General features: G+C 39.5%; 2 protein-coding genes across 2 annotated transcripts; one reads left to right on the top strand and one right to left on the bottom strand.

Moving 5' to 3' along the window:
- The first annotated feature begins 1,565 nt into the window (after positions 1-1,565).
- LOC131256644 (cryptochrome DASH, chloroplastic/mitochondrial) lies at positions 1,566-10,959 on the top strand. The gene is made up of 13 exons (XM_058257595.1): positions 1,566-2,170; positions 3,215-3,354; positions 3,904-4,119; positions 4,498-4,638; positions 4,756-4,830; positions 5,064-5,180; positions 5,270-5,316; positions 5,433-5,509; positions 6,762-6,840; positions 6,968-7,037; positions 8,408-8,531; positions 9,505-9,554; positions 10,650-10,959. The coding sequence occupies exons 1-13, from the start codon at positions 1,684-1,686 to the stop codon at positions 10,842-10,844; spliced, it is 1,818 nt and encodes a 605-aa protein (XP_058113578.1). The 5' UTR covers positions 1,566-1,683; the 3' UTR covers positions 10,845-10,959.
- A 499-nt stretch (positions 10,960-11,458) lies between these two features.
- Positions 11,459-13,661, bottom strand: LOC131256641 (pathogenesis-related thaumatin-like protein 3.5). Its single transcript, XM_058257582.1, has 2 exons — positions 13,141-13,661; positions 11,459-12,171 (listed from the first exon to the last, which is right to left on the bottom strand). Exons 1-2 carry the CDS (start codon positions 13,622-13,624, stop codon positions 11,912-11,914), a joined length of 744 nt encoding a protein of 247 aa, XP_058113565.1. The 5' UTR covers positions 13,625-13,661; the 3' UTR covers positions 11,459-11,911.
- Between the last annotated feature and the right edge of the window lie 3,219 nt (positions 13,662-16,880).

Here is a 16,880-nt window from a genome sequence, read left to right on the forward strand (position 1 = left end):
GTGGGGATTGAACACACACCATTGAAACCACTCGGGGGCCCACAGAAGTTTTGGTTGAGGCTGATGTTTCTATTTTCCCTTTATCCTGGTGAGAGTCACCCTATGAACCAGTTGGATTCGATTACATATAAACATCAACATGGACTCAAGTAGGTTTCAATGGTAGCTGTTTCCATCCTCACTTTTTTTTTTTTTGTGATGTGGCTCGCTTGATTTTTCCATCAAACTCATTTTTTGGTTTATGTCTTAACATGAGATGGTGAAACTGATGGATAGATTGGATGTCAAACAGGCATTAAGGTGGGCCCTACAGCTTTTGGTTATACGGCGCTTCGTACCACGATTTCTCCCTTGCTAGGGCTGTTAATGGGCTGGGTCGATCTGTTGGGCGTTCATGTCAGACTTGGGCTGGATTATCAATCTAAAAGGCTACATCGGACTTAAAATTCGAGCACGTTTCAAAATCGAGCTATGATTGCACAAGATGTCCAGAAGCCCTTCAGCCCGACTTAGATCGGTAGTGTTCTCAAAGAGCAATTTTGTAATATTGTTATAACAAGACATAAAAACATGAATCTTTTCTGACTGTAAATCCCACATTTTACCATCTTTTCTAAATCCTCCTAAACTTTACTTTTTAAAAGTAAATTGTTTTGTATGGATACACTATTTGCAGATGAAAATATCCTTGCATTCACGGTGCCATTGTGGAACTCTGCTTCATCTACAGTGTCAGTGTCCAATACCAGAAAAAGGTCGAAGGCCGTAGCGAAATACCTACGGATTATAACCGTAGCTCTCTGTTGCGTACCCACATCGCTACACTTGCGGCCACTAGCTCTATAGCTAAGAATCTAAACTATAGTCACTTGTTCTATAGCAAAAGGTACATGCAACAAATGATAGTTGAGCAAGCCTAACATGTAATTCAATGAGCTTAACATAAAATTAAACAAGTTTAACGTGAAATTCAATGAGCCTAACATAAAATTGGACAAGCCTAACATGAAACTCAACGAGCCTTAAAGGAAATTGAGAGAGGCAAACATGAAATTCAACAAGTCTTAAGGAAAATTGAGAGAGATAAATATGAAATTCAGCGAGGTTAACATAAAATTCAATGAGCCCCAAAGCAAATTAAGCGAGGCAAGCATGAAGTTCAATAAAGCAAACAGAAAGTTGAGTGAAGGAAATAGGAAATTAAGTGGGGTGAACCTGAAAGTTAGCCAGACTACGCAGCTAATAGCTACGGTTATAATCCGTAGCTATATATTTAACCTTTTTACGTTGCCGCCATTTACAAAACAGAGTTCTACCGTGGCCGTAAATGCAAGGATATCTTCGACTACAGAGAGTGTTCGTACAAAATGGTTTAGTTTGGAAAAGTGAAATTTGAAAACGTTTGAAAAAACGGTGGGTAAAAGGTAGGATTTACAGTCGGAAAAATCTCTAAAAACATCCGAATCCCGTCTCCATCTCCCTCTCTCTCACGTCCAACACCAACCCACACCTGCTCTCTCTCTCTCTCTTCCGGCACAAAAACTGCCACGTCATCATCACCATGTTGCCCACGTGGCAACAAGTCTAACACCAGACGTGGCACGTGAAAAGAGCAACCCCAGTAAAGATGTCTTTTCTGGCCCAGAAACTGCCACGTCATCATCACCTATATTGTCACGTGGCATGAAATCCAACACTAGATTTTTTTCAATTTTCCATCGACGATCTCTCTCCCTCTCCCTCCTACAAAATCCAAAACAACAGAACATGACACTCTCCCTCTCTACTCCCTTCAAAAACCTCCTCTCTCTCTCTCCAAAGAGGCCCACCTCAATTCTCATCTTCCACACCTCAATTCCCCTCCCTACTCACTCCCCAACCATGAATTTCGCACCAGCATCAGAACCCAATTCCCGCTTTCAAGTCCCCAGACTAAAATCCGACGAAACTAACGTCATTCTCCAAGAAACCTTCAGAAAGTACACGTCCCAGAATATGAAGAGGAACGGCGCCGGTGTCGCCATCGTTTGGTTCCGGAACGATTTGAGGGTGTTGGATAATGAGGCATTGTGCCGGGCATGGACGTCGTCCGAGCTGGTTCTGCCGGTGTATTGTGTTGATCCACGCCTTTTCAGGACTACCCATTACTTTGGATTTCCCAAAACAGGAGGTACATGGCTCTGATTGCATTCAACAGCTGTGATTTGGACTAGAATTGTGGACATGAAAGATCAATTGAGAAAATCATGAAATTCTCACCATACCCATAGATTTTTTTAAAGAAATTTCGATCTTGTGTGGTTTGTTTGGATCAAAATGAGTTATTTGGAAAGTGGTGTTTTAAGTTCATATATTGGACAGGAGTGCAAGGGCACACTCGGGGTGGGCGGCCCATGTGAAGCAGGTGGCTTGTGTGAGGTGGCTCGTGTGAGGCGGTACCCATGTGATGTAAGGCCCATGAGGGGGGTTCGGCCGAGGTCCTAACCCATGGGATGTAGGGCCTGGACTATGAGATAAAGGGATTGATTCACCATGCTCTATCAGTTCAAGCTTTTAGAGCAAGTGGTTAATTGTCCTGCATCACATGTGCATGCAAGCCGGTTCATCACGTGTGCCGCACTGTATCTGTAGCAAGGTCCAAAGATCAAGCCAGTCCAGCCATCAAGTGGGCCACAAATGTTCATAAGATGTTGGAAAAATCCAGCAATTCTTGTAATTGTCAACCTTTCATACAGATGTCGCCCACCCAATACTAGATCAGAATGATATTCTGATCACTGCACAAACACAGTGGGACCCAGCTGGATCTGGGAGAGTAGATTTGAAATCCTACTCTTGAAATTAGGATTTGAAATCCTACTCTTGAGAGTTGCAACTGAATGTCAGTGGAGAAATAGGCGAAACATGTTTTCAAAATTGGGTATGGATATTCTTTTATTAATTGAGAATGCGTTTGGTTGCACCAAAAATCATGAAATTTCTTATGATATTTGGTGCCACCAAACACAACCTGATACTTAAATAGGCTAATTTTGAATATACTTGCATTAGATGGACCAATAACACTTACAATCAGTCAATCTATGATGTGGGTTTTCCCTGCTTTTATCAGTGCTGCATATTCAAAAGATTTTCACATGTGTACTATCTGTTTGCAATTTTTATACTCTTGTTAGTCACTTCCATATTGTTTTATTTTGTCCTGTGATGACAGCTCTGAGAGCGAAATTTCTGATAGAATGCTTGGCCGACTTGAAAAAGAACCTAACGGAACGGGGATTGGATTTGCTCATAAGACATGGAAAGCCCGAAGACGTTCTCCCTTTAATCGCAAAAGCCTTTGGAGCTCATACAGTTAATGAATCCTCATGGAATCAACTTCTCTGCTCAGTTTCATATGCTTCTCATTTTGCTCTTAGGCTGTGTTTGGATGGCCAAGGAGTTCGATGAAGTGGAGAAAACGAATTTGTAATTCCCTTAGGGTCTGTTTGGATGCCACTTTTTTTTAAAAAGTTCGTACCATTTTAGTTAGTCATGATTATGTACTAGAGATCTTGTATATATTTGGTAAGGATTAAAATAATCTTGATAACAAACAATCATGATTTCCAAACATATAATTACAATTAACTAAATTGAGATGAACTGATATTTGGGTGGCACCCAAACAGGCTCTTTTTCATAATGAGGGAGTAGGCTCCAAATTGCAATTTTGTTACTTTCAATTTTGATTTGAAAAAATGCAATTGCAGTTTGATGGCCACCTACCCGTTTTGAATACTAGGAAATTTCATTACAATTTCGCTATCTCCTCCTGAATGAAGTCAAGGTTCTCAATTCATTCTGCATCCAAACGGGCCCTAATACCGGTTGGCCTGGCTGACTGTTTAATAATGGTATCAGGTTTATGCTCATAAGGAGACTTGCAATGAGGAGCTGATCATCGAGCAACTTGTCAACAAAGGTCTGCAAAGAGTAGTGCTGCCACTGGCGGGGCCCAATAACCGAAATGCTACAAATCCGATGCTCCAACTTATATGGGGTAGTACCATGTATCATTTAGATGATCTGCCATTTAATGTAGGCAGTCTACCAGATGTATATACACAATTCCGTAAGGTAAGAAAGCTGTCATTTGAAGTTGCATTTGATCTTCCAACTTCAATGCCTTAGGAATCTTGATAGAGCAAAACATCTGGGGCCCACCTTGTTTGTGATCCAACCAAAAGATATGGTGGATGCCATCGTGGATGAAGGATAACCCAAAAACATCCACATTGAATGATCCTGACTGTTCGATTGGGGCCCTGGCAAATATGGAACATTGACTGAAATGCAAGCAACCAATTGAATGGCTGGGAGATCTGATTGGGGAGGTTTAGAGCATGGCCCATCCCATGATATGGCCTACGAGACAGGTGGGCCCCACATGTACCATTGTTGAGTTGAGCTTAGAAGCAACTATTGTAACGGTCCATGTTATGCAATGATTTACAGTCTGTCGAATCCAAGTGCACAATCAGAGGTTGCTACAAGCTTCCAACCTCACTCGGGCCACTTCCTAGCATCAGTTTGGATGAAATTGGTGGATGGGGACATGTTCCTTCACTTGATGAGCTGGGACTCCATGAGGAAAAGGCAGGTTCCACATCTTCTATTTGTAATTTTCTTCATACCTTCGATGCTGATAGCATTATCATTACAAATATTTTATACTAACCAAACAAACCAAAATTCGCTTATCTCAAGTTGCAGTGTAACAGAGGAATGCACTTTGTTGGCGGCGAAAGTGCAGCTTTGGGCAGAGTAAATGAATACTTTTGGAAGAAGGCAAGGCAATTTCTTCAGCTCTTTCAATTTGATAGATATTATATGTCAATGCTGGTTGTTTTCTTTCATGTCGGGCTTCTTATGGTGCTTAAGGTGTGTTTAGTCACGCCAAAGATCATGATTTCATGATATGTTATGATTAATCAGTCTAACATGGTGCAACCAAACGCATCCTTATCCTTTTTAGCTAATTAGATGACTATCCAATTTTGATGGATTTTAAATATTTGCAGGATTTGTTGAGGATTTATAAAGAGACGAGGAATGGAATGCTAGGACCTGATTACTCAACGAAGTTCTCTCCATGGCTTGCTTCTGGAAGTCTTTCTCCCCGTTATGTATACGAAGAGGTTGAACTCTTATCCTTCCGCTTATGATTACTTACCAGTCGGAAGATGCAATGCTTATTTACTCAGGCGGTTCTGATCGTCTTGTTTAGGTGAAGAGATACGAAAAGGAGAGATGTGCAAATGATTCAACATACTGGTATTTCAATATCTTTCTGTTTGTTTGGAAGTCAAACATTGATAGAGATGCTGGGCATTCTAAATTTGAAGCTATTCTCTTGCTAACTATGAACTAATATTTCTATATGATTTCAGGGTTTTATTTGAGTTGATATGGAGGGATTATTTCAGGTTTCTGTCAATTAAATATGGGAATTCTATATTCCATTTAGGTAATAGATGAAATTCTATATTCCTCTCTCTCTCTCTCTCTCTCTCTCTCTCTCTCTCTCTCTCTCTCTCTCTCTCTCTCTCTCTCTCTCTCAAATACTATATATTTTTAAATGGAATAACTTATTTTAAAAAATAAGTTATTCCATTTTCATTTTTCAATGTGTTAGGCTCTAAGCATTTTTCTAACAGGTTTAGATGATGATTCAAATTTTCCAGTCAAGATTCGATAAGAATCCCCTCATGTGAGGGGACATGGAATGTGTTAGAGATCTGGTGGATGGCATGTGTCAGAGATCCAGGCCATTCATCAGGTAGGTTACACGGTGAACATGCAGTAGGCTAAAAATAATGTCTATCCATTGATTAGGCAGATTAAATTTTTATGGGAAAATGGATGGTTAGAATAAAAAATTCCCAACAGTCCAAATTCAACATGCATGTGTGGCTCACTTAATGAGTGTACTGCCCTGACTTTTCTTATATGGCATGTCCACAATGTGCCCTTCCTGATGAATGGCCTGGATCTTTGACAAGTGTTGTTCGCCTAGATCTCTGATACATGTTCTGCTCCCCTCACACGAGGGACCCCTTTCACAATCATTCACTTGAGTGAAGAGGAAATGATTGATGTGGGGCTAACCTCCATGCATTTGTAATGAGGGATCCTTTTTGGGGCGAGTCCCACTTGGTCATTTCCTCTTATGGAATTGTGGGTCATCATTTCGAATTGAAATCGAATTGAAATGATGATAGAAAAAAGGTTGAATTAAGAAGAAAAGAAAAGATAGGCATGAGTCATGTTATTGACATTCTCTTAGAAGTGATATTCACCCCCTTCTTATAATCAAATCAGTTCACAAGAGGGTTACAGCAAATCTGCTTCTAGGATAAATCAAGCCTAACCTCTTGACCACAAGAACAGTGCTCTTAGACTTGCAAAACCAAAGAATACACACCCCAAACACACCAGCATAAGATATTCCTTGACTTAGATTTCAGAATTCGGTACAAAACACATAATCTGAAATAGCAGTTCCTGTGAAAAATTACCTACACCAATATATTTATTTAATTTTCAAAGTAGCTTTTAAGTTTGAAAAAATAGTCCACCCTTTTGATAAAACACATACAAAAATCAACCACTTTGGTCATTTCCTTCTATCAATCTGATTTATTGCAATGTACTTCAATTGAACGCATCAAGAGAGCAACAAGGGAGATTAAAAATTATCTTTCTGTATAATATTTCAGGTGGCCCAAGAAAAATTAAGGACTTTAAGTGGAGCCAGGATCAAACACTATTTGAATCTTGGAGAGATGGTCGTACCGGGTATATTGTTTGTTTGATCTTAGACCATGTCTTCTTTTTCATGTCTCTAAAAGTGACTTAATAACTTGTCTACATCATTTAGAGAAGTAACTTTCTTTTCATATATTTTCACCTTGCTAATTTGTAGGTACCCTCTTATAGATGCAAATATGAAAGAACTATCCACCACCGGTTTCATGTCAAACCGAGGACGGCAGGTATGGCTTGTGTTTAGGAATTCCCTTTTTTACTTAACAAAGAAGAAATAAATCCAATGTAGACAACTGTAAATTTTCTTTTCTAAGGTTCAGTAAATATCCAGTAATTATACATAAATTATTCTCCTAGAATTGGCCAAAATAACCTACCATCATTTCCAAAAGGGTTTGCTTTTCTTTTCTGAATTTCTTGTAACATGAGAAGAACATGTAATTTTTTTATTAGTTTTATATAGAATATGTAAGCAGATTTCACATTGCCATCCTTCACAAGTTTTGGAAAGTTATATGCTTTTTTTCTTACTTAGTATTTCTTGTGGCAACTTCAATTCTTCTAGGAAGACCGTTGAAATTTGAAAATGTTCATCATCTGAAGACTGTTTATTTATTAATGAAGTTTTAGTGAATCTTTACTTTTTTGAAGGATTATCAATGTTGAAGAAGCCTTCTAAAAGTTTGCATTGTTCTCAATCACAAGCCATATTTTCGTGATTTTACGACAAAATCAAGGGGCCACGTATTTTAGCAGGATTAATACATTAATGAACCTTGCTAAGCCCAGACATGTGTACAAGTCGGCTAATGCACATGCCACCACATATACCAGCATGGCAAACAGGTGCAATATACAAGCCATCCATCGAAAGTGTACCACAATGTAGATTCCTCATCCTAAGAATCAAGTTGGTCCACTAGTCAGGGGAGCCACATTTAACTGAGCGAATGTACAGTTGTAAAAAAAATCAGCGAAAGTTTTCTAACAGATCCACATATTTCCAGTACTATGAGACACCGAGCATGGCATTAAAAAACAGTTATGTAATGGTAACGATGGGATCCCTTATGCATCACAAAGCTTTAATGCCCGTTCTAAAAGAAATGGCCTGTCACGGGCTTGTAACAGTAACAGCTGTTATGGGCCCGTCAAGGTCTGATATGTGGCCTTTAGAGTTTCTTCCTTTATTATTTTTTTTAAATGACCATTATAGGTTTGTAAAGGCCTGTATTGTAACTGTCATAAGCTGCCGATCACCATTACCATTATCGAATACCTTGCTACTGTATACCACCTCTATCTTTGAGCGGCGACATCTACATGGTGAGGTCCATCCGATTTATGGGTTACATATTTGTCCTGTCTACCACACTGGCATATGTGGTAGATATCAATAGAAAAATGTTGCTTTGTTGGTTTGCTTTTGCTTTCGTTTTTTTCTTCAGGCAATTGCATGAAATTATTAGTAGGGGCAACTTGTTCTTTCCTAGAAATAGAAGAAAGCCAACATATCAATTTGTCAGATTTGTAGATACTTTCTTCCTGAACTGATGTTTGGTTTCATACATTCTAAAAGCCACTGCAATTATCACAGATTGTTTGTTCATTTCTTGTCCGTGATATGGGCATTGACTGGCGCATGGGGGCCGAATGGTTTGAGACATGCCTCTTGGATTATGATCCTTGTTCGAATTATGGAAATTGGACTTATGGGGCAGGTTTGTCATTTTATCCCAATTCATGTCATTTTCTTTCATTGATGAAACTTCCACGAGTCTATTGCTTTTTATACAATTATATCTATATCTAATGGCAATTATTATAAGAAACTTTAGTTCTCTTAAAATCATGTAATCTTAAACGTACAAGCATACGTATATTTTTAAAATAACCATGGTTCTTCTAAATTTACTTGATTCATTCAAGATTATCCATTTAAAAAAAAACCAACAAGCCAGATTTTAATAGATGTTAAATGTTATGAATTGGCAGATGTCGCAACCTTGCAAGAAACTGGCATGAAAGGTTTGGTCTCGATTTATTTTGAATATGGGACGGTTTCATCATTCTTCGGGGCTCCTTATCCATCAGAATCTGAGTATTTGGAGTTACGAAGGTGTGGTTGGGGCACATACTTCTTAGAAGCTATCTGGCATTGGGTGTATTCAGACCTAGAAATGTTTTGTGATAACGTATGGGAAAACCGTCTTTGGGTTTGCAAGATCTTTGGAATTCATTTACTTCTCTCAGGGGTGGCTTGCTTTCGGTTTGGCACATTTCATGTAACAGGCTTGTATGGTCCTAGAATATGGGCGTCCGACCTAACTAGAAAAGTACAAATGTGTAAATCCAGTGTAGGGTGCAGAAGGTTTTGATCCTCTGAGGAATTTTTATCTGCAATTCTTCCAATGAACTTGATGATCGCATTCCTTTAATTTAGATGTAGTAGGATTTCTGATATTTGTAACCCTTATTTTACAATCAAAGACAATCCGATTACAAGTACACATTTTCGCCTGATTATATTTTGCATTCCAGAACTCACCTGTGTAGAGAATTCTCATTGAAGTTGGTTGCTTTTTGTTGGTTTCCTTTTTGCTGTGGGAAAGAGAAGTATGGTCTTTTGCAGTTCCCTTTCTTTTCATTTTGTTAGAATAAGATATACTAATATACAGTTGGGTATTTTGATAGGTGTTGGGAATGACCCAAGGGAGGATAGATACTTCAGTATCCCAAAGCAAGTAAGTGTTCCTGTTATTAGAAATTATCTTCAGATTGACGAGCCCTCTCATCATCAATGGCTTCCCTCTCTTCCATTTCAATAGCATGGTAAACTTGGCTCCTTTTGAAAAATCCTATTTGAAATTTTGAAATGGAAGTTTCAGTTAAATGGTCTAATTTAGCTTAGTAACACTTCAATGTTTGATAGTTTAAGGGACAGTTTGGATGTCAGAAAGCAAATGGGGCAGTGTCCAAAAATAGCTTTGAATTATGTTTAGGTGCGACCCGAATAACATGTACTGTGGGGGATGTCGAAAAGGAGTCACAGCTGCACCTACAGGGGATAAAGAAGATTCCTAAACACAGAAACCCACTTGTTGCAGGACAATTAACCACTTGCTCTAAAAGCTCAAACTGATAGAGCATGGCGAATCAATCCCTTTATCTCATAGCCCAGGCCCCACATCCCAACGGTTAGGACTTCGGCCGAACCCCCCTCGTGGGCCCCACTTCACATGGGTTCCACTTCACACAAGCCACCCGCTTCACACAGGTGGGGCCCGCCTCACACAGGCCGCCCACCCCGAGTGTGCCCTTGCATCCCACAGGCCACGCCACTCAAGCCCGGTGTGAAAATGCCCCCCATTACCACTCCTGCATTTGATGTCCCGAGGCTTATTTGGATAGAGAGAATCCAAAATATGAATCGGAAAACTCATATAGAATCCTCTGGAAATTGATATGTGTGGAATCCAACAGTAATTCTGTTGTTTGGTTATGAGTGTTGTTTTCTATGAAAATGTTAGAAAGCTTAACCGCCAAACAACTTGCCTGTCTCTCATAGCTGTGGAAGTGTACAATTCTACGTATAAACAAGTTCTTATCTGGGAAATGAAAAAAGCTGGGAAAAGAAAATCTGTTTCCCTCTCGTTGGTGGTTTCTTAAACATAGAAAACTGTCACATTAGGGGAATTCATTTTCTTTTCCACAGCTTTCCACCTAAACAAATAGACCTAATGATTTACACACGCAACACAAATTCGGTGTTCTTTTCTCACAATCGAATCTACATGGATGGAATGCAGACCCCACCAATTCTACCTTCTTTCTTTCAGGCGCAAACATACGATCCTGAAGGCGAGTACATCGCATACTGGTTGCCCGAGCTACAAGCGCTTCCGAAAGATAAAAGGAATTTCCCGGGGAAGTCGTATACAAGGCAAATTGTTCCTTTGAAGTTTGGAAACACAAGCCAGAGGCATGGTCATGCCAAAAAAGAGATGTGGAAACAGAAAGAGAGTAGGAGATGAGAATCCACATTGGTATTGGAATGAAAGAGTAATGACTTCCAATCCTTCTATGACTATTAACAGGTATTGTTCTTTTAATCACTTCCATTTAAAGAAGAATTAGAGATTCAGCTTATCTTAAATTCATCACAACATTGCAACAAGACCTTGTCCCTATACTTGAGTTGTTGGTCAGGTGGGCCACAGCACATCGTCCTTGGTAGGAAAAAATCGGAGCGGTCTGATTGTGAAGTTGGGCCCACATTTATGTTGAATGTAGATTGTGGGTCGATTTCTTTTTGTACAATCATCTGCTTTACCACATGCAATGGCCCACCTGATGACTGGCTTGATTCTCACATCATGGTTCATACATTGTGGGGCTCACCAGATGAATGATCCATTTTCGCAATGAAAAGATGCATGGCATACTGCAAACAGTCGAGACGATCAGAACTGTCTGAAAGTCATTCCTATAATCTTCTGAACTTGTTTTGTGACAAACCAATCATCATTGGCCTCCAACCAGCAGTTGGGAGCATCCTATCCGCACATTTTGTCGACAGTGGGCCCAACAGATGATTGGTTCTGATCACAGCACACATACACATTACAACATCATTACATGGTAAGAATGAGAAGTTCATATAATGTTCATTTCAGAGTTTGAGAAAGAATGAGGGTCACATAAATGGGTGGAGGTCTTACATGCAACTGGTTGGACGGTAAGGCTATCACTCAAATGTGTCGAGCGTACAACATCTGATACGTCGAAAAGGGTTCAGCCCACCATCAAGAACATATGATGCAAAAAATAGACTGATCCGCTCATCATGTAGGCTACATATAGAAAACAATGGACAAACATCAATGTCATTTGTGGCCACCTCATGAGCGGACTGATCTAATCTTTACATCAGGTGATCTTCACAGTCAGGCCAGCCTTTTAGATGGATTGGATGTTATTCACGCATGACACATTGCCAACTAAGAGCCATTAACCGTCCAACTAGTTGCATGTGATGTGAGACTTACTAAATGATTGTTGCAATAATTTAAAAACTTGGGTTTTGAATGTCAGCCACACACTAGGTGGGGCAGAAAGTAAGGGTGTAATCAGAGCCCTTGCATGTGAACGTACTGGTGCCATCATCATATGCATAGGTATAAGCAGTTGGACAAGCTCTCTTGAAGATGGTTGAGTAGAAAGTAGGCTTGCATGAAGCTGGGCTTGCATACTCCCCACTGCAGCAATACTCATCCAATCCAAACGCATCACATGCACTCTTGCATGCAATCACTTCACCTCCATCTGCACCGTCCACCACCTGCAGCTCCTTTGGGCAATCTGATTTGGAATTTTTTTCAAATAAATCCATGCATTAGATACTGATTAGATACCACGTTTGGCAAATTTAGATTGTAAATTGCAATGCGAAAGAGCATTCGCAGGCTGGAGCGGTTTCATCAGATGGGCCCCACCGTCCAGATGCACCACTTGGATTCCACATACACGTCATGAGTGGGCCCCAAAGCTCAAAAGCATGTGATGATTCCCCAGCATTTTTATCTATTATCAACATCTAGATTACGATGGACTACTAGGGACGTGTTTGGCTGCTTAATTGAACTGAATTGCAATTTTATTCACTTCTTTAAATATGAAAATTTACCAGCGATTTTTATCTTGGATCAAACCCATTATATTTCAATTCCATGCATTTCAAATTCATTTCCATCAATTCCAAATGTAAGAAATTCATTATCCGTCACTATAGATCAAGTGCAACTTGTTGTATTTTTGGTGTTTCAAAATAAATAAATAAATTTAAATAATTTGAATTTTCCATTCAAATTTTCAAAAAGCAATAAATGCATTTTTGTTCTTGTAGTGATATGGATTTAATCCGACATGGAATAGACAGAAAATTTTGGGTTTATTAGAAGAAAATTTTGCACAACGGGGCATAATGCTTGTCTTTGTAGCATTATACACGAGTGCGCAAATCAAATTTAAGCAGAGTGACTTTTGTCACACCTCTTGAATCAAATAAGTTTTTTGAATTCATTTTTATTCAAATTTTTAATTTAATTTTAATTTATTATTACAATTAATATTAATTCCGAATTTTCATAATTCTGGATGTATGTATTCAAAATTTCCAAAAACCACAGCTAGCTCTACTTCAATCAATTAATCTTTATCAAACTTAATTTATCACAATCCAATTCAATTTTGCATCAAAACGCAACCAAACATTAGTTTTCATCTTTTTTCTTTTTCTAACATACAATTATGAAAGAACATAATCCATACCGGTATTGAGATCAGCCCTGCAACCGGTAACGTTACACCGACCATAAGCTCCATTAGGCATGGCGACGAGAGGAAGATTATAGCCATCAACAAGACTAACATCATAGAAATCACGATCTTCACCTTCACCAAGTGTGATCTCAAAAAGGGTAGCCGGCGGGGCTGCGCCGATCCCACCGCACTCCATCTTCCCCCCACAATCTCCAGTCTGGCACGTTCCCGCCCCCGACTCATCAAACGCGCAACCCGTCCTCCCCCACATCCGACCGGACCACCCCACCGGGGCGGGGATCCTAACACTTTGGCCCGGGTCCAGCTGGAACCCGGTGGTCGGGAGCGGCGGTGAGCCCGCTCCCGAAAGCGTTGCGGGCCATATCGGATGTGGACAATTGTTCAACATGGTGAATGAACATGAGAAGGAGCGAGAAAAGATCATAGAGAAGATGATACCGAACCCGAAAAGCTTAGCTGAAGGGGGAGTCATTGATTCCGGCGGGCCGTGCCGATCTTGGGCTTGTTTCTTGATTGGGTGGGATTGGATTTGGTGGAGGCGGCATTGATAAATAGTGTAGTGAAGTTGGATGGCCTGTTTAACAAGATATACTTCCTTTTAGAGTGCAAGAAAGAGAAATGAAAAAACTACGTAAAGGTGGTAGAATCTGCATGAAAGAGATGGTACTGGAAAAGGAAACTAAAGTTCTTTTCTTGGATAGGAAAACGATGTCTCTAAATGTCCTTAGATTTCCAGGAAAGTATCAAATAAGATTATGAAGATGATACGGTAGAGAAAGGTGAAGTTTCAATCAGGAACGTTCATCTAGTTGTCTGTAATGTGGATGGAAAATTGTTCAAAATGCAGTTGAATTGGATGACTGTGGACATCTGATCAGTGGCATTTAATTGGACGGTAGAGAACAAAAGAAGATTAGGAGTCTACACAGAAAGGTGATGGCTAGAATTATCTGATGTGGGGTTTTTTAAATGTTAGGCCTTCCATGATGAGGCCTACTGTATGGATGGTCTCGATTGATGCATCGGGTGGCAGGGTGATGTTTTGATCAGGAACGTCCATCTGGTTGTGAATAATGTCGATGGAAAATGGTTTAAATTACAGACGAATAGGAAGAACGGAGCCGTCTGATCAGTGGCCCTCAAATAGATGGTGGATAACGGTTGTATTGTCCGATGTGGGATTTTGGGAACGTTAGACCATCCATGATGAGGACCGCTGCATAGAAGGTCTCAATCAATACGAAGGTTTTAAAATTCTTTGGGTCTACTCAAAACTCAGATGAGTCGACTCGTGAGTTTCGAGCCGAGTCGCTGGAAAACTCGGCCCTTGGCCTGACCTAGTCGCTATTCGGATGACATCTGAGCCCTGCATAATGTGGGACCCACCAAAAAGATCTGGACCCACTGTACCAAAACAATGGGATTGTTTAAATGAGACCTGTTAACGGTCTTGATTCAATTTGCCTGTGTGACCTGTCTGATGAGTAGACCTTCCTGATTTTTGCGCTGGGTGACATTAATGGTGGAGCTGACCTTAGAGCCTGCTTGGAATCTCTGATGTTCCACACAGCTACATAACTCACATGCAATGAGTTGTAGGCCAAACAAAAATACAAGTGGTTGCAAGTGAACTTCAAATGACCACTCCGTATAGATTCTGGTTCATATCATGATGGGATCAATATCCTTATTACAATCCAAATCAAATAAGACTTTAAATTGATTGGAATTGGCAATTGTATTATTTGGGTCAGATACTTATTTTGTAGGAGAGAACCTTCCTCGTTTTCCTTTACGTTAGAATATTCAAAGTCCGCACTAAAAGCTCCAGAGCTGTCAAGGACGCATCGGAATATCTCTTTATCTAAACCCGTTCAGGTGAACCGATCAAGATATTCCCACTTTATATCACTTTAAGTAGGGAGTACAAACCAATGCACCAAAAGCTTTAGAATTGTTAGTACGGACGGGAGTATCCCTTTATTTAACCTCTCTCAGACAAACGAGCCAAGATCTTCCCATGAGTTACTGGCATCTCACAGGTCTCATATTGAGATTCACCCCTAGCCATTATGCATCTCATAAACCCTACCTTGAGGCTACCCAATCTTAGCATGAAAATACACATGCATCACATTTTCACATAATACTTCAGTTTCAAACTCTCTTTTGAAAAAAAAGAAGCATACAATATAGTCTCGAAGCCATTCATCATGAATGTAATTTGTGGGCTAGTGGATGGATTGAGCTTTCCCTTTGAATTAGGCCTACATCACATTTCTAGCTTTCTCTACCTGAACTTTTTTAATTTGGATTTGGATAGGCTTACGGGTGGAGGTTTGGGCTACCACCTTTTCACAATTCTCATCAAACGCTCTCATTTTGTCCCTAAGTTAAGACCCAAGCTCTAATTTAGAATGTACTTGACGCAGGGATGAACATGATGAGGTCAATCACCATCTTCCTCAAGGATAACTACGAATTCACGAAGCTTCTCTAGACTCCTCGTAGAGACTTCTCGAATCTACAAGAAAAAAAGTAAGAAAATAGAAATAGTATTCATGAAAATTTATAAAATGATTGATTAATGAAATAAATAAATCTACAACCCTTCAAATAGGGATACCAAGACTTGGAATAAGTTTAGGAATTAAACTATAACTAAAACTTCCTAAAATTTATAAGTTACTATAAATAATAAATTTTCTATTTATAGTAAGTGTCCTATGTGGCTTAACAATATTATTCTCCTACTTTTTCTAAACACTTTTCATGTTTGACACAACTCCTAAAGCCCAACAAATGAAGAATTATAATCAAACTAAAACTTACTATTTGTAGTAAAAACGGAATTAAACATGAAATTCGGTTGTCGATATGATGGAATCTTGTAAATTCGGTGCGAGCAACCCGGCATGGGCAGGGTTGGTTGGCTAAAGTAGCTCGTGCTACCCCAAAATCATATATGGTACGTCGCAGTCCGTTTTACGAGATATACTTGTTTTAAGGTTCTAATGGTTTTGATAATTTCTACCTTTGATCGGGCCTTCTCTGATCCATCTTAGACATGAAAGTGTCCGCAACCCACTCTACATCAGGACTTGAGCTTGGATTTGTTTATTATTAAATTGAGTTTTGGAAGAAAGATGTGGATGATTTGATTAAGATGTGGACTTGAGGTTTCCATGAATATTCCACCTTTTGTTTGAAACTTTTATTATCATCGAATGATATATCAATTTATAGTGGAAGGGAGTAGTCAACATCTATCTCCACACATACCCTAGCAAATACAAGCCGAGTTTCATGCAAGGTAAGTTCATCCTTTTAAAGCGTTAGGGAGGAGGACCATCTCTTTAAGACCAGAAGGTGGCCATTAACAAACCATGGCCTGCCTTCTAATATTTCCTGACTGTCATTGAAGTTATCAAATTTGAATAGGTAAAAACGTCCACAAGTAGTATGGTTTCTTAACTATGAAGTAACCAACCAGAATCAAGATCTCCTGCTTGCCAAAAACAGGACCATCAGGGCTGCATTAAATGCTGTGTGTGATGATGTGTGTTGGCTTTTACAAAGACTTAAAACCGTACATACCACAAAGAGAATTGAAAAACTTTCTTTATTGAATTGTTTTGCTGCTTGCTTACATGTAACTCGCAAACACTATAACTATTTATATAAATATTTGATACCTCGTAAGACTAAAAAGCTCTCATTCCAGATGA

The sequence above is a fragment of the Magnolia sinica genome, chromosome 9 (genome assembly GCF_029962835.1).
Source record: "Magnolia sinica isolate HGM2019 chromosome 9, MsV1, whole genome shotgun sequence".
NCBI lineage: Eukaryota > Viridiplantae > Streptophyta > Magnoliopsida > Magnoliales > Magnoliaceae > Magnolia > Magnolia sinica.